At 55.6% G+C, this 22,104-nt stretch overlaps 3 protein-coding genes and 1 long non-coding RNA gene across 4 annotated transcripts; 2 read left to right on the top strand and 2 right to left on the bottom strand.

Annotated features, from left to right (window-relative positions):
- The first annotated feature begins 1,598 nt into the window (after positions 1–1,598).
- LOC116781824 lies at positions 1,599–5,500 on the top strand. Its single transcript, XM_032677589.1, has 2 exons — positions 1,599–3,556; positions 3,781–5,500. The coding sequence occupies exons 1-2, from the start codon at positions 2,378–2,380 to the stop codon at positions 3,820–3,822; spliced, it is 1,221 nt and encodes a 406-aa protein (XP_032533480.1). The 5' UTR covers positions 1,599–2,377; the 3' UTR covers positions 3,823–5,500.
- LOC116781830 lies at positions 4,874–6,276 on the bottom strand. Its single transcript, XR_004354993.1, has 2 exons — positions 5,730–6,276; positions 4,874–5,300 (listed from the first exon to the last, which is right to left on the bottom strand). It is a non-coding gene; the product is annotated as an uncharacterized LOC116781830 (long non-coding RNA).
- Positions 6,277–7,058: 782 nt separating this feature from the next.
- Positions 7,059–10,820, bottom strand: LOC116781825 (hepatic lectin-like). The gene is made up of 6 exons (XM_032677591.1): positions 10,654–10,820; positions 9,769–9,876; positions 9,187–9,261; positions 8,578–8,729; positions 7,468–7,580; positions 7,059–7,359 (listed from the first exon to the last, which is right to left on the bottom strand). The coding sequence occupies exons 1-6, from the start codon at positions 10,694–10,696 to the stop codon at positions 7,224–7,226; spliced, it is 627 nt and encodes a 208-aa protein (XP_032533482.1). The 5' UTR covers positions 10,697–10,820; the 3' UTR covers positions 7,059–7,223.
- Positions 10,821–12,551: 1,731 nt separating this feature from the next.
- PIN1 (peptidylprolyl cis/trans isomerase, NIMA-interacting 1) lies at positions 12,552–17,610 on the top strand. Its single transcript, XM_032677592.1, has 4 exons — positions 12,552–12,640; positions 13,334–13,549; positions 14,751–14,861; positions 16,230–17,610. The coding sequence occupies exons 1-4, from the start codon at positions 12,583–12,585 to the stop codon at positions 16,337–16,339; spliced, it is 495 nt and encodes a 164-aa protein (XP_032533483.1). The 5' UTR covers positions 12,552–12,582; the 3' UTR covers positions 16,340–17,610.
- Positions 17,611–22,104: the final 4,494 nt, after the last annotated feature.

Genomic DNA, 22,104 nt, shown 5'->3' with positions numbered 1-22,104 from the left:
ACTCCCCAATCCCGGTTTTTCCAACCCTTTTTTTTCCACCCGAGGACAAAAATCAGCTCCTTCCCCCCCCTGTTTTTTCCAGGAATTCCATCCCTAGGGTGGCTCCCTCCTCCCTTTTCTGGGATTTCTCCCCAACCCGCCTCCAAAATTTGGGAAAAGGGTTAAAATTGGGATGGTTGTGGCTCCAGGAATTTGGGAGCTCTGCATCCAAACCTGGCCCTTGGAATTTGGAGCCCGAACTCCCCATCCCTGAGCCCCGAGGGATCTGTGGGAATCGGGATTCCAAGGGGCTCCCGAAAAACTCAGCTGCCCTTCCCTGGGTTCTCAGAGTCCGTGGGATGGGAATGTCTGGAGTTGGAGGTTCCCAAAATTCCAACACTGGGTGAGATTCTGGGGATTTGGAGGGTCCCAAAGGGGGATTTGGGAAGAACTGATGAATGGGATGGGATGGGATGGGATGGGATGGGATGGGATGGGATGGGATGGGATGGGATGGGATGGGATGGACGGGATGGGGTGGGATGGGGTGGGAATGTTCTCTGGAGTTTGAGGTCCTGCACATCCCAAAAAACCAACACTGGGTGAGATTTGGGGATCCTGAGGATCCCAGTGGGGGATTTGGGAAGAGCTGAGGGTCGGGATGTGCCGATCACCCTCTTCCCAACCCTTCCAGGGACGGATCCACCTGGAAATCCCGGGAAAGGCAGGAGGGGCACGGGGGGGCTCTGCCCGTGCTCGGCTGTGCCGGGGGAGTTCGAGCCGAGTTCATCCCGGAGTTTTATCTCCGGAGCCGGAGCCAAATCATCTCCACATGGAGCAGGGGGAGGGAGTCGGGAGCGGCTGCCAAGGCTTTGGATCCTTCGGATCCGTCCCCGCATCCCACGGAAACCCCAAACTTCAAAACCAACCCGGGGCCCCTCCGGCCCCTCATCCCGCGGGATCGCTCCTTCCTCCTCCTCCTCCTCCTCCTCCTCCTCATTCCCTCCTTTCCCTTCTCCCACGGAGCCGGATTCCCAAGGCAGGTGCCTGGGAGGGCCTCTGGAAAAGGGGGAAGGGGAGAGACTCCCAAACCCCCCCCCCTGGTTTCCTGGGATAAGGGCTGTGGAATCACATCCATCCCAACATTCCAGCTCCGGATCCATCCCCCCCTCCGGCCGCAGCTGCCGGATTATCCCGCCAGGAAAATGTTTTCCTGGCTCCGGGTGGGAAGGGAGAGAGGCCGGCTGGGTGTCCGGATCCCTCCGGAGCCGCATCCCGGGGATTCATCCCGGGCCAAAAACCCTCGGGAAGTCAAGGCCAGGGATGAATCCTCCTCCTCCTCCTCCTCCCGCTTCCCAGGGCTCAGCTCTCCCGGGAAATTCCCAGGCTGGAAAGGGGGGAGGGTGGGAAGGGACCGGAATGGGGAGGTTTTGTGGGATTTGGGGGGTTGGAGACGCCTCCTCATCTTCATCCCTTCCTCCTCTTCATCATCATCCCTTCCTCTTCCTTGTCCAAGAGCTCATCCCTTCCTCCTCCTCCTCCTCATCCAAGGCCTCTTCCCTTCCTCCTCCTCCTTATCCAGGAGCTCATTCCTTCCTCCTCCTCATCCAGGATCATTCCTTCCTCCTCCTCATCCATCATTCCTTCCTCTTCCTTATCCAACATTTTCCCTTCCTCCTCCTCCTCCTCCAAAACAATCCCTTCCTGATCTTCTTCATCCACACCATCCCTTCCACCTCTTCATCATCATCCCTTCCTCCTCCTCCTCCTCCTCATCCAAGGCCTCTTCCCTTCCTCTTCCTCCTCCCTGTCCCCACATTCCATCAAATCCAAACCCTTCCATCCCCTTCTTTTCCCACTCTCTCCCCCCTGGGATCATCCCACCAGCTCCTCCCCAAAAACCCTCCCTGCACCCCCCGTCCCCAACCTCCCGACCCCCGGACCCGCCGGAAAACCGGGAAGAACCCCCGGGAATGGCTCACTTGTCGTAGTCGTGCTTGCAGTAGAGGCGGTGATCCCGGGAATAGCAGCTCCCGGAGAGGCCCTGGAGGCACACGGAGCACTTCACACACCCCTCGTGCCACGAGCGCTCCTCCACCCGCAGCAGGAACCGGTCGGAAATCCGGGAATCGCAGCCGGCACAGACCTCCCCCATCTTGGGATCGGGGCCTGGAGCGGGGGAAAAACCGGGAGAGAGGGTTGGGAATGTTGGCCCGGAGCAGGGAAGGACACGGGGAGAGATTCCAGAACGTTCCTGAGGGGCCCCGGGAGAGCTGGGGAGGGACCCGGGAGAAGGGCTGGAGGGACGGGACACAGGGAATGGCTTCCCTCTGGAAAAGGGGGATTTAGATGGATTTTGGGCAGGAATCCTTGGCTGGGAGGGTGGGGAGGGAATGGGATGGAATTCCCGGAGAAGCTGTGGCTGCCCCTGGATCCCTGGGAGTTCTGGGGCTGTAAATCCAAGGGGAACCCCAAGCCCTGGGACTGCAGAAATTCCTGGAATCGTAAAATCATGGAATCCTGGAATGGTTTGTGTGGGAAGCTCCTCCCATTCCAAAGGAGGGGACAACTTCCAGGGTCCAGGTGGATCCAACCCGGCCTTGGGCACTTCCCGGGATGGGGCAGCCACAGCTTCTCCGGGAATTCCATCCCATTCCCTGCCCGCCCTCCCAGCCAAGGATTCCTTCCCCAATTCCACCTCAATCCCCCTTTTCCAGGGGCCATTCCCTGTGTCCCATCCCTCCAGCCCTTCTCTCCTGGAGCCCCTGGAATGTGCTGGAAGCTCTCCCTGGATCCCTCCCTGCTCCAGGGGAACATTCCCAGCTCTCCCAGCCTGTGCCCGGAGCAGAGTCCTGGAATCCTGGGATGCTCTGGGTGGGAAGGGACCTTAAGGATCCTCCCATTATCCCACCGAATTCCAAAGGCAGGGACACCTTCCATGGCCCGGGTGGCTCCCACCCGTCCCGGGGCACTTCCCGGGGGCAAATTCCCTGAATTCTGGCGCTGCACAAACCCCCGGGGGGCTTGGAAAACCTGTGGGATCGGGAGAACAAATCCCCGGCTGGCCAGGGGACTGGCCGGGAATGTCGGGAATGCCGGGAACCTTTTCCAGGACGAGGCACAATCCCGGGGGGCGGAATTTTGTCCGGTTTTATCCCGGATTTTGGGGCTTTTTCTTTTCCCGCTCCAGATCTTCGGGAATTGTTTGGTTTTGTGGGTTTTTTTCTTTCTTCCCTGGATTTTATCTCCCCTTGGATCTCTGGCGGCTCCTCAAAGGAGCGACTTCGAGGTCAAAACCAAGAAAAAAGGGAGGAAAAAAAAATTCCCTATCGGGGCTCTGGATCTGGGGGGAGGGGCCGGGCCAGGCGGCGGCACCTCCGCCCAACCCCCCCCTTCCCGCTCCAGGCGCCCAAATCCCGGGAAAACACCTGCCCGACCCCCCCCGAGGCTCCTCGTCCCGCGGGCGAAGCCTCAAAAAACCGGGAATGGGGATCTGCTGCCCCTCGGGGGGAGAGGGAATGATGAGCCCGGCTCGGGATCGGGCACCGGGATCCTAAACCCGGCTCGGGATCGGGCACCGGGATCCTAAACCCGGCTCGGGATCGGGCACCGGGATCCTAAACCCGGCTCGGGATCGGGCACCGGGATCCTAAACCCGGCTCGGGATCGGGCACCGCGATCCTAAACCCGGCTCGGGATCGGGCACCGGGATCCTAAACCCGGCTCGGGATCGGGCACCGCGATCCTAAACCCGGCTCGGGATCGGGCACCGGGATCCTAAACCCGGCTTGGGATCGGGTGCTTGGAATTCGGGCGTTTGGAATTCGGGCTCTGGAATCCTAAAACCAGTTTTAATTCGGGCGTTTTTAATTCGGGCGCCGAATTTTAAGCCCGGCTTTAATTTGGGTTTTTTTTTAAAAAAACTTGGAATTCTAAGTTTGGTTTAATTCGGGCACCAGAATTCCAAATCCAGCTTTAATTTTGGCGCTGAAATCCAAACCCGGCTTTAGTTTGGGCGCTGGAATTCCAAGCCCTGACCCGGCGCATCCCCAGAAAAAACGGGATTTCCCGATTCCCCGCTTCTCCAGGGACATTCCAAGCCTTTCCCAGCCCTCCCGGGCTCCTCTCCCGGGCCCTGGGAAGCAGCTTTTCCAACCCCCTCGGAGGTGAAGATCCCAAAATCCCGAATTATCCCGAATTATCCCGGATTCCCGGATCCTCAGACCCGAAGTGGGGAGAGGGATGAGGCGGGTCGGGAGGCGCAACGCGGGGAATCGGGAATTACCCGCCAGCGGGAAGTTTTCCCAACACTTTTCCCGTCGGATTTGATCTCTCCCAAAGTCCTGGGACCGTTTGGAATCTCGGGAAAAGCCCCGCGGCTCCAAGGGAACCGTGTCCTCCCCCCGGCGCTGCATTTTGGGAGCGAATTGGGATCATTTGGGTTTTCCAGACCCAAATTCCCTGAAGGCAACACGGAGCCACATCCCAGGGGGTTTTTTCCCCTATGGATATTTATCCCACGTCCATCCCAAATTCCTCATTTTTTCCCTCCCTTATTAATTTCTCCCATCAAATATTTTCACCCCTCGCTTTCACCCCTCGGGATCGGCCGAAATTCCCGTGGGATGGAGGCGCCTGGGATTCAAAATTCCCGATTCCCGATTAATTTAGGGGGAAAACCAGGGAATAATCCAATGGGGGGGGGGTCTGGGAGAAGAAAAATCGTGGGGAATGTGGGATCGGGATAAAAGGGAGACGCACCGAACTCCAGCCCCGGGGATTTTGGTCCCTCTGGCTCCGGCAGCCGGAGAATTCCCGGGATTTGGGCAGCGGGAGAAGGGCCTGGAACAGCCGAGTCTTGCTCGGCTCGAGGTCGGATTGACACGAGCGATCCCGGGGAAACGGGGATGGGAAAAATCCCGGGAAAACTCGCCCGGGAGAGAGAGGTAAAACTGAAAGTAAAGGAGATTCCGCCCTAAAAAAATTCCTGAAAATACCGGGAATTGGGAAAACGCGGCGGTTCGGACCCGTAAATAGTGGTAATGAAGAGGGGAAAAAACCATGGAAAGTGGGAAAAGGGACGTGGAGAGGATCCCGAAATTCCGGCAAGGATTAGAGGGGGGGAGGCAGCTCGGGGGCCACATCCCGGTGTTATCCCGAATTATTCCAAACGGGAACTGCACGTTTGGGGTGGGATGGGGAGGATCTCAAGCCCCAGAATCAGCCAAGGATCGGGATAAACCGCGGCTCCAGAGGGTTTTCCAGAGGTTTGGGATACGCTGTGATTCCAAAGGATTTATCCAGGGGGTCGGGATACTGCCCTAAGGGGGAGTCTCCTGGTTATCCCAGAAATCCAGGAGAGGTTGGAATATCCTTCCCAAGCAGGGAATAACCAACAGCCGAGGAACCGGGAACGCCGGGTTTGGGAAAAACGGGAAGGGAGGGCAGGGCCGAGCTCCCGCTGGAACTTGGGAGACGCCGGGAAGGAGGAAGAGGAGGAGGGATGAGGATGAGGATGAAGATGAGGATGGGGATGGGGATGAGGATGAGGATGAGGATGGGGATGAGGATGGGGATGAGGATGAGGATGAGGATGGGGATGAGGATGAGGATGAGGATGAGGATGAGGATGAGGATGAGGATGAGGATGAGGATGAGGATGAGGATGAGGATGGGGATGGGGATGCTGCCGGGGCTGGGGGTGTCCCGGTGCCCCCATTCCCGGTATTCCCGGTATTCCCGGCACTCACCGAATCCCAGGACGGCCGTCGCCTGCTGGAGACAGGACGGAGCCTCCTCCGTCTTCATCCCGGCGGCTGCGGGAGGGGAAGGAGCGGGGACAACACCGGGATGGGAGCGGGAGCGGACCGGGGGAGGAGTGGGAGGAGCCGTGAGAACACCGGGATAGGACCGGGAGAGGACCGGGATAAGACCGGGATCGGACCGAGGGAGAACCGGGACCGGATCGCGGGAGCACCGGGAGGAAAGCACCGGGAGAGGACCGGGATGGGATCGGGGGAGAAGCCGTGAGGAGCGGGAGCAGACCGGGAGAACACAGGTAAAAACACCGGGATGGGACCGGGAGAGGAGCGGGAAAAACACCGGGATGGGACAGGGAGAGGAGCGGGAAAAACACCGGGATGGGACCGGGAGGGGAGCGTGAGAACCGGGACCGGACCGGGAGAGCACCGGGAAAAACCCCGCGCCCGCCGCCTCGGGGATCTCTCCGCTCCTCCCGCTCCTCCTCCTCCTCCTCCTCCTCCTTCTCCTCCTCCTCCTCTCGGAACTCCCGGTACCGAATCCCGGCGGCTCCTCCCGCTCCCCCCCGGAGTCCCCCCGGGGGCCGCGCCCGCCGTTCTGCTCCCCCCCGCCCTCCGCCGAGTCGCGACACGTCGGGACAGACACGGCGGCCCGAGGGGACCGGGGTTGGACCCCGGGGTCGCTGCCGGGGTCACCTCGGTGCCTATCCCGGTGTCCCCCCCGTGCCACCTCCGGTGTCCCCCTCGTGTTCCCCCCGTGTCACCCCGGGTGTCACCTTCGGTGTCCCCCCCGTGTCACCCCCCCTGTGGGCACTTACCGGGACACGGGACAGGGACACTGGGATGGGGACACCGGACAGGGACACTGGGACGGGGACACGGGGATGGGGACACGGGGACACCGGACAGGGACACTGGGATGGGGACACTGGGATGGGGACACCGGGAGAGCCCCGGGAGAGGATCCCGAGCGCGGCACGATCGTGCTCGGGGCGGACGCGCCGCCCCCGACCCCGGGACCCCTTCCCCAACTTCGGGACCCGGAAATCCAGGGAAAAGTCGGGAATATGCCGGGTTTGGGGGGGAAGAATGGAAAACCGGGAAGGGAAGGACACTTTTCCCTGATCCCCGCAGGCTCCCGGACCCCGCACGGACCTGAACCGCCCTCGAGTCTCCTCCTAAAACACCCAAATTCCAGGTAATTCTCCCGTGGGAATCCAAACTAAACATCCCCCCAAAACCCAGGAAAAAGCTTGGAAAACACCGTTTTTCCCTCGGGACGCCGATCCCCGCCCCGAAACCCCCTCCCAGACCCCCCAAAACAGGACAAAACCCCCTTTTATTCACCGGAGCTCCACAGGGAGCCCCCGAATTCCCGCTTTTATCGCGCGGGGACACCCGACCGCGTCCCGAATCCCGGGAAAAGCGGGAGCCGCGGGCTCGGATTCCATAAATTAGGGGGGAAGAGGCGGCTCCCGCCGGCGCTCAGCGGGGCAGCGGCTTCTCGCACACGAAGTAACACTCGTAGGTGCAGTAAACGTCGTTCCACTTCCCGGCCACCCAGACGTGGGCACAGTCCTCGTTATTCCCGCTGTTGTTGGGCTCCCCCTCCTTCCAGAACCTGGGAAGAGCAGGGATAAGGAGGGATAAAGGCGGGATGGGAGCGCAGACGGGGTGGTCTGAGCCCGATTTTGGGGTCAGTCCCGGCTCGAAGCGCCCCCGCACTGACGTGAAGGTGGTTTTGTAGTCGGTGCCGTCGATCCATTCCCAATCCCCCTCGGAATTCCGGTCCGTGAGGCCGATCCAGAAGCGCTCGTTCCGCGTCCGGAACATGATGAAGCTCTGCCGGGATCGGGGAGCGGGATCAGGGAGGGAAAAACGCCCGGAAAAGGAGGAATGGGATCGGGGAGGGAGAGGGATTGGGATGGGGGAGGGAGAGGGATTGGGATGGGGAAGGGAGAGGGATTGGGAGCGGGATGGGGATGTGGGATAGGGATGAGGGACAGGGATGTGGGACAGGGATGAGGGATATGGGATAGGGATGCGGGGTAGGCATGAGGGATTGGGATTAGGGATGGGGAATGGGATGAGGGATAGGATGTGGGATATAGGATAGGGATGTGGGATGAGGATGTGGGACAGGGATAAGGGTGTGGGACAGGGATAAGGAACAGAGACAGGACTGTGGGATAAGGATGAGGAACAGGGATAAGGATGAAGGACAGGGATGAGGGACAGGGATAAGGATGGGGGACAGGGATAAGGATGGGGGACAGGGATAAGGATGGGGGACAGGGATAAGGATGAGGGACAGGGATGAGGATGGGGGACAGGGATGAGGATGAGGGACAGGGATGCAGGACAGGGATGAGGGATGACGGACAGGGATGAGGGACAGGGATGAGGATGAGGGACAGGGATGCAGGACAGGGATGAGGATGAGGGACAGGGATGAGGATGAAGGACAGGGATGAGGAACAGGGACAGGGATGAGGATGAAGGACAGGGATGAGGATGAGGGACAGGGATGAGGATGAAGGACAGGGATGAGGATGGGGGACAGGGATGAGGATGAGGGACAGGGATGCGGGACAGGGATGAGGGATGCGGGACAGGGATGAGGGACAGGGATAAGGATGAGGGACAGGGATGCGGGACAAGGACACAGAAAAGGGACGCGGAGCAGGGACACGGCACAAGCCGCGATCCAACCGCATCCCAAAAAACCCCGGGCCGCGGTTCCCGGGCGCTCCCTGGCGGCGGAGCGCGGGAACGGCTCTCCGGGAGGATTCCCGGCGGGAATTCCCGGCGGGATCGGGATCGGGCTCGGGATCGGCACCTGCTCGGCGAAGCTGTCGATGACGGCGAGGTGCGAGCCCAGCTCCTCGCACTGAGCCTTGGCCCGGAACCAGCTGGCGCGGCCCAGAGAGAAATAGTAACACTTCCCGTGGAAATATTCCCATTCCCGGGAATCCGGCCCGCAGGGAAACACTGCGGGGACACCGAGGGGCGGGGGGAGGCGGGATCAGCCGGGAAAAGGGGATTTTCGGGGGGAAAGGGGGAGAAAGGGCGGGGATTGGGGGTGTGTGTGGGGGGGTTATTCCCGGGGAAAATGGGGAATGTTGGGATCGTGGGGGGGGAAAATCACACTGGGAAGAGAAAATGGGATTTTTTTCCAAAGGGTTCAAGTGTTAAATGGGAGTTTTCCAAAGGGTTCAATGGGAGTTTTCCAAAGGGTTCAATGGGATTTTCCCGGAGTGTTAAATGGGATTTTTCCAGAGGCTTCAATGGAATTTCCAAAGGGCTCAATGGAATTTTCCCAAGTGTCCAATGGGATTTTTCCTGAGGGGTCGATGCCTCTGGCAGGAGTTTGGAGGGAACTGGGGAGGATTTTGGGATTTAGGGAACACCCGGAGGGGCAGGGAAGTGCTGAGGGGTCGGGACTTACGGAGGGAATCCCGGTTGGAAAAGTTCTGCCTCCGCTCCGGATTCACCTCGAGGAGTTTGGAGGAAACGGCTGAAACTGGGAAAGGGGGAGACAGAAAATGGGCCCAAATTTGGGGCAAAAATCAGATTATTGGGGGGTTCAGGGGAACAAAAATCTCCCAAAACTCGGATTGTTGGGTCAAAAGTTGGGATGGGGTGTGAAGGGAGGGAGCAGGGACGGGGATTGGGATTTGGGACGGGGGGGTTGGGTGGATAATTAGGGAATGGAGGGGGATAAAAGGGTGGGAAAGTGGGATAATGGAGTGGAAACGGTGGGAATGAGGGAAGGAGGGACTCAGGGAAGGAGGGAAGGAGGAAAGGAGGGAAGGAGGAGATGAGGGAAGGAGGGACTCAGGGAAGGAGGAAAGGAGGGGATGAGGGAAGGAGGAAAGGAGGGAAGGAGGGACTCAGGGAAGGAGGGAAGGAGGGGATGAGGGAAGGAGGGAAGGAGGGAAGGAGGGAAGGAGGGAAGGAGGGGATGAGGGAAGGAGGAGATGAGGGAAGGAGGGACTCAGGGAAGGAGGGAAGGAGGGAATTGTGGCACCTCTGGAGAGGGAGAGGGCGCAGAGGGAGATGCTGAGCAGGAGGGAGAGGCCCAGCAGGACGTACACGGGCAGGAACGAGCGGAGGCAGCGCGGGAGGAGGGAGCGACCTGGAATTAAAAGAAATTGAATTAAAATAAAATAAAATAAAGCAGAAGAAATTAAATTAAAATAAATGAAAATTAAAATAAATTAAATAAATTAAATTAAAGTAAGTGAAAATTAAATAAATTAAATAAATAAAATAAAATAAAAGAAAAGAAAAGAAATGAAATAAATTAAAAATAAAATAAATAAAATTAAATTAAATTAAAATAAAATAAAATAAACTGAACTGAACTAAATTGATTAAAATAAGTAAATTAAAACGAGCCAAAATAATAATAATAATAATAATAATAATAATAATAATAAATTATAAAATGAAATAATAAATTATGTAAATAGTGAATGAAAAATGTTATCGTGAATAATAAAATAATTTAAAAATAAAGGGAAGGGAAGGGAAGGGAGGGGAAGGGAAGGGAAGGGAAGGGAGATTCCTGGATTTTTCCCTGTTTTCCCGGCTCTGTTGACTGAAGGGTTAATAAATAACTGGGAATTGGGTGAGATTTGCTCTGGTTTGGGTTTAAACTGGTGAGCAGGGACTGGGGGGACTGGAGGGACTGGGAGGAATGGGGGGAAACTGGGGGAAAAGTGGGGAAACTGGTGCCCCAACCCCATGGGAATGATCCCCATCCCATCCCGAATTCCCCAGGAATGGAGCAGCCAAATCCCCGGAGCTGAGGGAGGAGGAAAACACGGGATCTCCTCTGGGAAATCCTGGGGAAAAAATCCTGGAATTTACTTTTAAAAGTCCGGGGAAAAAAAAACCTCCTGGAATTTACCTTTGAACACTCGCAGGTCGCCGTCCAGGTGCTCCTCGTCCATCCCGGAGAGCTCTGGGAGAAGGGAAAAACCTCGGGAACGAGGGAGAAAAAGGGATTTCTGACCGGGATCCCCGGGATAAAAAGGCTTGGGATAACTCTGGGAATGTTCATTCCCGTGGTTAAAATTTAACCCGGGGGGGGGTTTCAGGTCAGGTCCAGTTGGTTTGTCCTCAAAAAATGCCTCAAAAAAAGTTGGGATCGGGGCCAGTCCTGAGGATTCCGAGTTTTCCCCCCCCCCTTTATCCAAGGTTTTTGTGGCTTTTCCTCATCCATTTTGGGCTATAAAAGGGGAGAATCCTCAAAATTCCGGAGGCTTTGCGTCCAGATGTGGGGGGGGAAATGGGAGTGGGAGGTGGAAAATTGGGAAAAATGGGGCCGGAAAGTGGGAAATTGGGAAAAACGGGGGCTTGGGAATCAACGTTTTTCCAAGGAAATAAAGCGGATTTGGATCCCCCCAAAAATGGGATTTCCAGGGACACCTGCATTTGGGATGGGGGTGGAATCACTGGATTTAAAGGTTGGGAGAGAAGAAATGGGAATGAACCCCCCTAAATCAGGGAATTCCAAGGGGTAAATTCCAAATAAAGGAATTTATTTGGGAATCAGAAGGAACCAGCGGTATCTTGGTGCTCTTTGGCGGGTTTTTAAAGGGTCTTTTAATTGTCCTTTTCCCTGTTGTTTGTTTGCCCCGAAAACGTCGGATTTTGGGAACAAAACCCCTCCCAGGGCACAGAGACCGGGTCAGAGCAGCCGCGTTTCATCACCCCGGGAAGGGTCAGGGACATCCAGCCCTGGCTGCAATTCCTGGCTGCAATTCCTGGCTGCAATTCCAGCCTGGAGGCGACACCGGGGGGCGGAATTTTTTGGAGTGAAAACGGTGCAAAAAAGGGCTCCTTTGAGGCGTGAATTTTCCTGCTGCAACCCCATTTTTATTCCCCCCAAATCCCTCTTTTCCACCATTTTTATTCCCCCCAAATCCCTCTTTTCCACCATTTTTATTCCCCCCAGATCCTTCTTGTCCCCATTTGTCCCCTTCCCAGGAGGAGGAAGAGAAGGAAGGAGAGAGCCCAGGCAATAAAAGGGGGTCCCTGGGGGGGGGGGTCCCGCCGCCATTTTGCCCGTTGCCAACGACAACCACCATCACAACAACATCCACCCCGGTTGCCAAGGCAACACTTCCGTAGCAACCGCTCCGCGTGACGTCACTTCCTGCGCGCCGGAGGAGCTGCGGGGTGGCACAAGGAGGGCCCGGAGGCCTCTGAATGAGGTCGGGAGGGGTCGGGGCGTCCCGGGAGGTCCCGAAGGTGGGTCCGGGGGCGGCCACCCCCCAAAAAACTCCACCTATCGACACCTCCGCTTTCTCCTTAACTTCTCCAGAGCAGCTCCACGACGGGATAAACCTGGAATTCCACGACCAGGAGCGGCCGTCGGTGCCCCCCGTTACCTCTCGGTGCCCCCCCCCGTTACGCCCCGGTGCTCTCCCTGGTACCCCCCCTTTACCCCCACCCCCTCTACGACAGATCCAGCTGAGGTTTCAAGCCCTCTGCAATGTTTAATTTATTTATAATAAAAGTATTTTTTGAGTCTCCGGTGGTTTTGTGCCTCCGGGGGGGGGGCGCTAACGGGACCTCCGGGACCCCCCCCAAACCGCGTTCCCGTTGTTTGTCCACCCGCGGCCACCGTCCCACTTTGCCCGTACTACATGAATGGCGCCTTTTCTGGCTTCACCTGGCGCGTGATTGATAGTGGTCTACACCAATCGCACCGCGGGGTTGCTGGCGCTGCCTCTCCGTGCACCAATGGGAGCGGAGGAGGGGTGGGTTAGCCCCGCCCTCGCCGTGTGGGCAGTGAGGGCGGGGCGGGCAGGGCGGGCGCAGGGAAGGGAAGATGGCGGAGGAGGAGAAGCTGCCCCCGGGGTGGGAGAAAAGGATGAGCCGCAGCTCCGGTGAGGGGCCCGTGGGGAGGGGGCGGCTCCGGGGGGGGCCGGGAGGGTGTGAGAAAGAAGGGAGGGGTGGAGGGGCGGGAAAAAGAGCGTGGGGGGGTGAGGAAGGGGCGCGGCGGGGGGAGCGGCAGGGCCTGGGGGTGAGGGGGTGGAGGGATTTGGGGGGGAATTGTGGTGATGGGGGGGGGTCACCTCAGTGAGGGGGATTTGAGAGGGGGTCACCCCTGTTGAGGGGGGGACTGAGAGGGGGGTGACCCCAGTGAGGGGGATTTGGGGGAGAGTGACCCCAGTGAGGGGGATTTGGGGGGGGTCGTCACCTCAATGAAGGGGGGACTGGGGGGGGTGTGACCCCAGTGAGGGGATTTGGGGGGGGGGGGGTCACCTCAGTGAGGGAGGGGTCACCAACCTATTTTTTGGGCCAAAAAAAATCTATTCTTTGGGTCACCAGCTTGATCTTTTTGGTCACTAACTGGGTTTCTTGGGTCACCAAGTGGATGTTTTGGGTCAATAAATGGATGGTTTGGGTCACTAAAGGGATGCTTCGGGTCAATAAATGGACATCTCGGGTCACTAAAGGGATGTTTCAGGTCAATAAATGGACATCTCGGGTCAATAAATGGGTATCTTGGGTCACTAAAGGGATGTTTTGGGTCAATAACTGGCTATTTTGGGGATTTTGGTCCCTCTTTCCCTCAGGCCGGGTTTATTACTTCAACCACCTGACGAACGCCAGCCAGTGGGAGCGGCCGCACGGCTCCGGCTCCGGCGGCTCCGCGGGGTCGGCGCGGTCGGAGCCGGGGCGGGTTCGCTGCTCCCACCTCCTGGTGAAGCACAACCAGTCCCGCAGACCCTCGTCCTGGAGGCAGGACAAGATCACCCGCTCCAAGGAGGAGGCCCTGGAGCTCATCAACGGCACGTGGGCACCAACGGGAACAACGGGAATGGGGATGGGAATGGGAATGATGGGGATGGGAATGATGGAGATGGGAATGGTGGGAATGGGAATGATGGGGATGATGGGAATGGGAATGATGGGAATGGGAATGATGGGGATGGGAATGGGAATGATGGGGATGGTGGGGATGGGAATGATGGGGATGGGAATGGTGGGGATGGGAATGGTGGGGATGATGGGAATGGGAATGATGGGGATGGGAATGATGGGAATGGGAATGGTGGGAATAATGGGGATGGGAATAATGGGAATGGTGGGAATGGTGATGATGGGGATGGGAATGGTGGGGATGATGGGAATGGGAATGATGGGGATGGTGGGGATGGGGATGGTGGGAATGGTGGGAATGGTGGGGGTGAGAATGGGAATGATGGGGATGGTGGGGATGGTGGGAATGGTGGGAATGGTGGGGGTGAGAATGGGAATGATGGGGATGGTGGGGATGGGAATGATGAGGATGGGAATGGTGGGAATGGGAATGATGAGGACAGTGGGGATGGGAATGATGGGGATGGTGGGAATTGGGAATGATGGGGATGAGGATGATCAGGGTGGGGATGGTGGGGATGGGGTTTATGGGAATGGGATTCATGGGAATGATGGGGATAATGGGAATGGGGCAGGGTGCATAGGAATAATGGGAATATTATATAATATAATAATGATAACAATGAATATAAATAATAGCAATTATCCATAAATTTCATATGGAACACAAATAGAAATGTTGATGTATAAATGACATAAATTCCATCTGTTACTGCCCAGAGAATTCCCGAGGTTCCCCCCTCTCCCTGCCCTTTCCCAGCCCCCCCTTTTCCAGGCTGGGAAGAAACCTCCCAGGTTTTAATTCCCGGCCTAAATTAGGTCACCCTTGTGCTGCTTCTGCCACTTCGCTTCCAATTAATGCCCGTGCTCGGAAATGATCCCAAATTACCTCGGGCTCTGCCTCTCCCAGGGCAGCTCCTTCTCCCTCTGCTCCATCCCTCCGGTCTTGGAATTATTCCTCCTCCTTTTTCTGCCCAAATTCCCCCAAAAAACAGAAATTTTTTTGGAGGGAAGGGAGGAATAAATATTTGGGGTGGGATTTAAGGCACAAAAGGAGGTTCTGGGGTGGTTTTTCTCCCTGTGAACGGGTTGTTTTCCCTGTTTTTCCAGGTTATATCCAGAAGATAAAATCAGGAGAGGAGGATTTTGAGTCCTTGGCTTCCCAGTTCAGCGACTGCAGCTCGGCCAAGGCCGGAGGGGACCTGGGAGCCTTTGGGAGAGGTGAGGGGCTTCTTCCCAAAAAACACCCCAAACCACCCATTCCAGGGGTTTATTCCCCAAAACCAGCAATTTGGGGGGGTTTCCCCCAAAAAATGCCCCAAAACCACCCATTCCAGGGGTTTATTCCCCAGAGCAATTTTTTATATGGATTAGAAACCTAATTTCCCCCTCACCAAACCCCTATTTTTGGTGATTTAATCCATTTTTGGATGAAAAAAACTAAATTTTCCCTCACCAACCCCCTTTTTTTGGTGATTTAACCCATTTTTGGATCAAACCCCAGCACTCACAGTTGTTCCCTCAGCTGAAAAAAACAGGGGAAAAAGTGATTTTTCATGGATTTCCAAACCTTTTGTGGATGTTTCTGTGTTCTGGGCAAGCCCAGCTCTTTGCAGAGGGACAAAAATACGGATTTTTTCCTTTAATTCTCTGCACCAAAACAGGAAGAAATTCCCTAAAATTCAGCTCCCACTAGATGGCAGCGGCTCCCATCTTCCACCCCCTCCTTCCTGCTTTTTTTAGGGATGAAAGGGAAGGAAGGAAAGCTGGGAAAAAGGGTTTTTCAGTGGAAAATAACCCTGAAATTGTGGGAAAATTGGGGGGAATCGTGGAAATATTGAAATATAACAGGTAACAATCCAAATATTCTGAATATAACGAGCCTAGTGAGCTTCTTTCCCTTCCAGTAATTAATGAAAATGCTGGAATTTGGGAAAAAAACCCTGGGAAAACATGTCAGGGGTAAACTGGGAAAAAAGAGAAAGTCCCTTTGGTGATAAATCAATTTTTTGGGGGGGAAAAAAACCAGTTTGAGGGTGTTGTTAGTCCTGGAAAAGGGGAAATGGAGCAGGAGAAGGGGCCGGAAAACAAGGAGAAGGGGGTGAAAAAGAAGGAGAAGGGGCCGGAGAACGTGGAAAAGGGGCTGGAGAACATGGAAAAGGGGCTGGAGAACGTGGAAAAAGGGCTGGAAAATGTGGAAAAGGGGCTGGAGAACATGGAAAAGGGGCTGGAGAATGTGGAAAAGGGGCTGGAAAACATGGAAAAGGGGCTGGAGAACATGGAAAAGGGGCTGGAAAATGTGGAAAAGGGGCTGGAGAATGTGGAAAAGGGGCTGGAGAATGTGGAAAAGGGGCTGGAGAACATGGAAAAGGAGGCTCCAGGGGGATCTTGGGTGTCCCCAAAATCCCCTGGCAGGAGGGCGGAGCCGGGCGGGGTCGTTCCCTTCTCCCGAGGGAGGAAACCCCCTCGGGCTGCGCCGGGAGAGGCTCGGGTCGGATCTGGGGACAATTCCCCCCTGGATCGGGGGTTAACCCCTCCCCGGAGCCCCCGGGATCCCTGACCCCGCGGTTTCCCGGGAATTCTCCGCAGGGCAGATGCAGAAGCCGTTCGAGGACGCGTCGTTCGCGCTGCGGGCGGGCGAGATGAGCGGCCCCGTGTTCACGGATTCAGGGATCCACATCATCCTCCGCACGGAGTGAAAGTGCCTTTGGGGCCCGGAGAGGGAGACACGAGGGGGGGAACGGAGTCCGACCCCCTCCCACCCCACGAACTCCATCGCCACTCCCGATCCCAAAAAACCCCCCTGCTCTGTCCCACGGCTCAAACCTCCCGGGACACCTCGGCGCCGGAAAGGGAGGGGGCGGCTCCCGGGACGGGGCGTCGGCGTCTTCCCGAGGGCGGGAAAACGGGGAATTCCGGGGGGTTTGGGGAGGGTTGGGCTGTCCTGACCCGGCTCCGGGCGGTCCCGGCTCGGCATTCCCGGCTCGGCATTCCCACCTCCGGCTCGCTGGGGGTTGGGTTGGGGCGTGGCACCGGGGGCGGGGGCGGAGATGACGATGGGGACAATGACACGATGATGATGATGGTGATGACAATGACAATGACGTGACAGGGCTGACAATGACAAAGACCATGATGATGATGACGCAGCCGTGGTGTTGCCGTGACGATGATGACGTTGACAGTGACCTGGTGACGGTGATGATGTTGACAATGACCATGATGGTGATGACGATGGTGACACCATTCACGAGGATGAGGATGATGTTGATGACCACGTTGACATTGACAATGACAATGGTGATGACAATGGTGACGTTGACCACAACAATGGTGACATTGGTGGTGATGATGTCATTGGCAATGACGTCATTGACAGTGACGATGACGTTGACAGCGTTGACGACGCCGAAGGTGCCGCGGCCGCTGGTGCTGGGCCAGCCCAACCCTTTGCATGTTGATTTAACTCATTTCCCCCGTTTGGCCCCAAACGAGCCCAACCGAAGCGTCTCCGCCCGCGCTGGACCCGGTCAATTAAAGCCATTCCTTAATTAATCCCTTGAGATCCGAGCTGATGGGGGCGTGTCCATCCGTGTCCCCGCCCCCGCCGCCCATCCCGGCTCATCCCCCGGGATCTTCCCATCTCCTCCCGTTGCTTCGACTCCAAAACTTGAATTTGCCTTTTCTTTGGGTCCCCGGGAGCCGGGATCGGATCCGGAGGGATCGGAAAACCGGCGGGAATTGGGGTTTTCCGGCCCTGGATTTTCAGGTTGGGCTTAAAAACCGTGGGTTTGGGGTTGTTTGTTTGTTTGTTTGGGGGTTTTTTTGTTGTCGTTTTCCGGTTGCTTCCGTTTCAGTGGAATAAAAACCCGGAAAAATCCGTCGATCCCAGCTTTTGGTTTTTGTTTGTGAACCAAACCAGCTGAACAGTCCCGGTCTCCAGCTGCCAATAAAACCCTCTCCAGTTAAACAAAACCACTTGGGAGCTTGGATTCCTTCTTTCTCCTGGTTTGTTTGTTTTTTTTTTTTTTTGGCCTCAAAAAATTCCTCTGGGAATGGGGGGGGGGGGAGGGGGGGGAATGTGCTGAGTCAGCGATTTTTGTGGGGGGGTGGGGTTTAAAAAGAGGGGAAAAGGTCTGAAATTCGGGTTAAAGATATAAAAATAGAGATAAAAATCATAGTTAAATATTCGATAAAGAAGTAAATAATAGATAAATAAATATATAAATAATATTTTTTATTCCCTTTTTGGGGGGGGGAGGGTAGGGTTTTCCTGCTTTGGGTGAAAATCTGATGGATTTCATACATATTGAAATATATATTATGCATTATATATCTAAGTTTAAAGAATTATATATGAGATTAATTATATATAATATATAATCATACATATAATCTATATATGAGATTAATTTTATATAATGTATAATTATATATATAATCTATATTAGTGTAAATAATTATATATTAGTGTAAATAATTATATATTAGTATAAATAATTATATATTAAGGGGAAATTTTATTTAATTCTATTTAATTCTATTTTTATTATTTATATTGTATATTATAGATATGTGTAAATTATTATATATTATATAGAATTATTAAACATCTATATATATTAATATAAATAATAATATAATAAATAATAATATATTAATAAGTATACTCTAATTAAAAAATAAATTATAGAATCGCAATATAGTTATTAATAATATACAAATAATATAATAATATACTAAATAATAATATAATAACCCCCCAATTCCCGGTGTCCGAGAACCTTTGGAAGATCCGGGATCTCCCTCCGGGGGGGTCTTTTCCCGCCGTTATCCCTGTTTCCCACCCCCTGGAGCGCGTGGAATTCCTGGGCCAGGCTCCCTCCATCCCGAAAAATCGGGTTCCCTGAGCAAAGATCCCGGGAAAAGGCGATCCCGCCATTCCCGGCGGGAGCCGCTCCGGCTCGTTAGGCGCTAATTAGCGGCTCATTAACGACCCGCCGGGAGAGGTGAGTCATTCCCAAGCTGTTCCCGGCGCCGGCCAAGACCGAATCCCGCCTGGAAAAGCTGCGGGAATGGGGGGAAGAATCCTGGGAATGCGAGGAGAGGGGGCTTGGTCCGAAACCCCGCCCGGGCGAAGGGAATTCCAGGGACCCCCAGGGAATTCCAGGGATTCCGAGGGAATTCCAGGGACGTGGAGACCCCGGACCCACCCGGGGCAGGAGCGGGGTTGGATCGGGAGCATCCCGAGGGAATTCTGTGGGATGTGGAGCCCCCGGGACCGGGCGGAACATCCCGGATGGATCCGGGAGCACCCGGGAGCTCCGGAATATTCCCTCGGGAATCCGGGACTGCAGCGAATCCCTGTCCCTGTAAAATAACCGGGAAAGAGGGAATGGGGGCGGGAATCCCGGGACAGCCTGGAATGAACCTGCCCTGAGGGATCCCGGGAAAAGCAGAGGAGGAGGAATCCAAAGGATTCCAGGTGGGAAGAGGGTTTGGAGCAACGTGGGAGGTTCCCTGCCCTTGGAATGGGATGGGATGGGATGAGCCTTGAGGGGTCCCTTTTCCCACTCAGAGCATCCCAGGATTCCAGGATTCTGCTCCAGGGACGGGCTGGGAGAGCTGGGAATGTTCCCCTGGAGCAGGGAGGGATCCAGGGAGAGCTTCCAGAACATTCCGGGGGCTGCAGGAGAAGAAATGGGGGGAAATCCCATAAGGAAATGGGGGGAAATTCCGTGAAGAAATGGGGGGAAAATTCCATAAGGAAATGGAGGGGAAAGGGGGGAAATTCCATAAAGAAAAGGGGGGAAAGGGGAAAAATTCCATGAAGAAATGGGGAAAAAATTCCATAAAGAAATGGGGAGAAAAAAGGGACATTCCATAAGGAAATGGGGGGAGGGAAAGGGGCAAATTCCATGAAAAATGAGGGGAAAGGGAGAAAACTCCACAAAGAAATGGGGGGGGGGGGGGGAAATTCCCAAGGGACCCCAAATTCCCGTTCCTGCAAAATTTGGGAAGGGGGAACATCAGGGATCCCGAATCCCCATTTCCCCCCCTCCAGGCTCCCTTTTTATTCCCGTTTTATCCCAAATCCTCCCCGGATTCCTCCCCCTCCCCCCTCCATGACGAGGCACTTTTTGAGCCGAGGGGAAAAAAACCTGGAATATTTATGAGGATTCGGCCTCTGACTCACAACAATCCCAGCGGGATTTTTAACACCACCACCATCACCACCCCCCCCCCCCCCCCGCACCCCCGGAGAGGGAAATTTCGGGAATTCCGACCCCCCCACACCCTTCCCGAATTCCAGGAGGTCTTTCCCAGGTGGAATTCAGACAGAGGAGGAAAATCCTTCCCCCTTTTTCTTCCCTCCCCATTTCCTCTCAAAGCCGAGCTCAAATCCCTGGGATGAGCCGGGCTCGGATCACATCCCGAATTTTCCTTATTCCGTGTTCTTTGAGGGCAGGGAGGCTCCAGAAGCAGCTGGAGAGCAACAAAATCCTCCCAAATCCCACAAAATTCCATGTTTTTCAGCCTCTTCTCCCTTTTCCAGCCTCTCTTCCATCCTCTTTCCCCCCTTTTCCATCCTCTTTCCCCCTTTTCCAGCCTCTTTCCCCCATTTTCCAGCCCCTCCTCCCCCTTTTCCAGCCCTTTCCCTCCTTTCTCTGCAGCTGCTCTTCAATTCCCTCCCTTCCCCCTCTCCCACATGAATTAAACATTCCCATAAAAAAGCCTCCCTGGCAGCGGGAGGCACATCTGGGAACGAGGGATGGAGCTCCCAGCAGGAAAAACGGCCGGAAAACCAAAGCCTGGAGAGAGAAAACATCACAATTCCCAAAATAAACCAACAAAACCAAACCCATCACCGAAAAAAAAACCCCAAAACCGGGAAAAATCTCAGCACTTCCAAGAGACTTTTTTTATTTGCCGCCAAAATAAAGATGGAAATGGGAAAAAAAATCCCAAGAAATCCAACGGAAAACAATTCCAAGGCAACTCAGATGAAGGCAAAGGAGCTCCATGCGCTGGGAGAGATCCCGAGATCCCAAAGGAACGGGAAAGGAGGGAGGGAAAGGGGCGGGAAGAGGAGGGAAGGGTGGGAAATTCCAGCGTGGGATCACAGCTGGATCCAGGCTGGAATCACAGGATCCAGGGAAGAGTCACCAGATCCAGGTTGGAATCAAAGCTCCCTGGAGCTGAATCCATCCTGGAATTGCCGGATCTGTGCTGGAATCGCAGCTGGATCCGGGCGGGAATTGCAGCTCCCCGGAGCTGAATCCACGGGGGAATCAGAGCCCCATGGGAATGGATCCAGGCTGGAAGACCCAGGGTGGAATCAGAGCTGGATCCAGGGGGAATCAGGGCTGGATCCAGGGGGAATCAGAGCTGGATCCAGGGGGAATCAGAGCTGGATCCAGGGGGAATCAGGGCTGGATCCAGGGGGAATCAGAGCTCCCTGGAGCTGGATCCAGAGTGGAGGATCCAGGAGGGAATTAGAGCTGGATCCAGGGGGGAATCAGAGCTCCGTGGGAATGGATCCAGGTTGGAAGATTCAGGGTGGAATCCGAGCTGGATCCAGGCTGGAATCACAGCTCCCTGGAGCTGGATCCAGAGTGGAGGATCCAGGGTGGAGTCAGAGCCGGATCCAGGGTGGAATCAGAGCTGGATCCAGGGTGGAATCAGAGCTGGATCCAGGGGGGAATCAGAGCTGGATCCAGGGGGGAATCAGAACTGGATCCAGGGGGGAATCACAGCTCCCTGGAGCTGGATCCAGGGTGGAATCAGAGCTGGATCCAGGGGGGAATCAGAGCCAGATCCAGGGGGGAATTAGAGCTGGATCCAGGGTGGAATCAGAGCTCCGTGGGAATGGATCCAGGCTGGAAGATTCAGGGAGGAATCAGAGCTGGATCCAGAGGGGAATCACAGCTTGGAGCTGGATCCAGAGTGGAAGATCCAGGGCGGAATCAGAGCTCCCCGGAGCCAAACCCAGCCTGGAACTGCCGGATCCATCCCCGAATCCCCGTCTCCATCCCCGAATCCCCGTTCCCCCCCCCCGGGGGGGGCTCAGAGCTCCCCGCTGGTCTTGATGACGTGGAAGAGCGTGACGTTGTAGATGACCTGGTGGCCGTTGTTCCAGGTGTACAGGACCCTCTCGCGGGGGTTGTAGTCCAGCATGGAGATGTGGGAGTACTGGTTGTGGAAGGGGATGTCCGTGTACTCGTAGCTGGAGCTGTTGGTGTCGTAGGCGAAGTAGATCTTGGCGCCGGCCAGGTGGGAGTTGGTGACGTAGAGGGTGCCGCAGATGAGGAAGGACTCGCCGGCGCTGCGCTTGGGGTACCCGGTGTCCCAGCTGCGCAGCACCTGCAGGCTCTGCGGGTCCACGCGGCTCAGCACGATGTTCCCGGCGTTCTGGTTCGTGGTGTACACGGCCCACAGGCCGCTCTCGTCCACCATGAAGTCG

This window comes from Chiroxiphia lanceolata, unplaced genomic scaffold (genome assembly GCF_009829145.1).
Source record: "Chiroxiphia lanceolata isolate bChiLan1 unplaced genomic scaffold, bChiLan1.pri scaffold_67_arrow_ctg1, whole genome shotgun sequence".
Lineage (NCBI taxonomy): Eukaryota > Metazoa > Chordata > Aves > Passeriformes > Pipridae > Chiroxiphia > Chiroxiphia lanceolata.
Note: the sequence above shows the minus strand (reverse complement) of the source record. Positions and strands in the feature narration are given on the sequence as shown.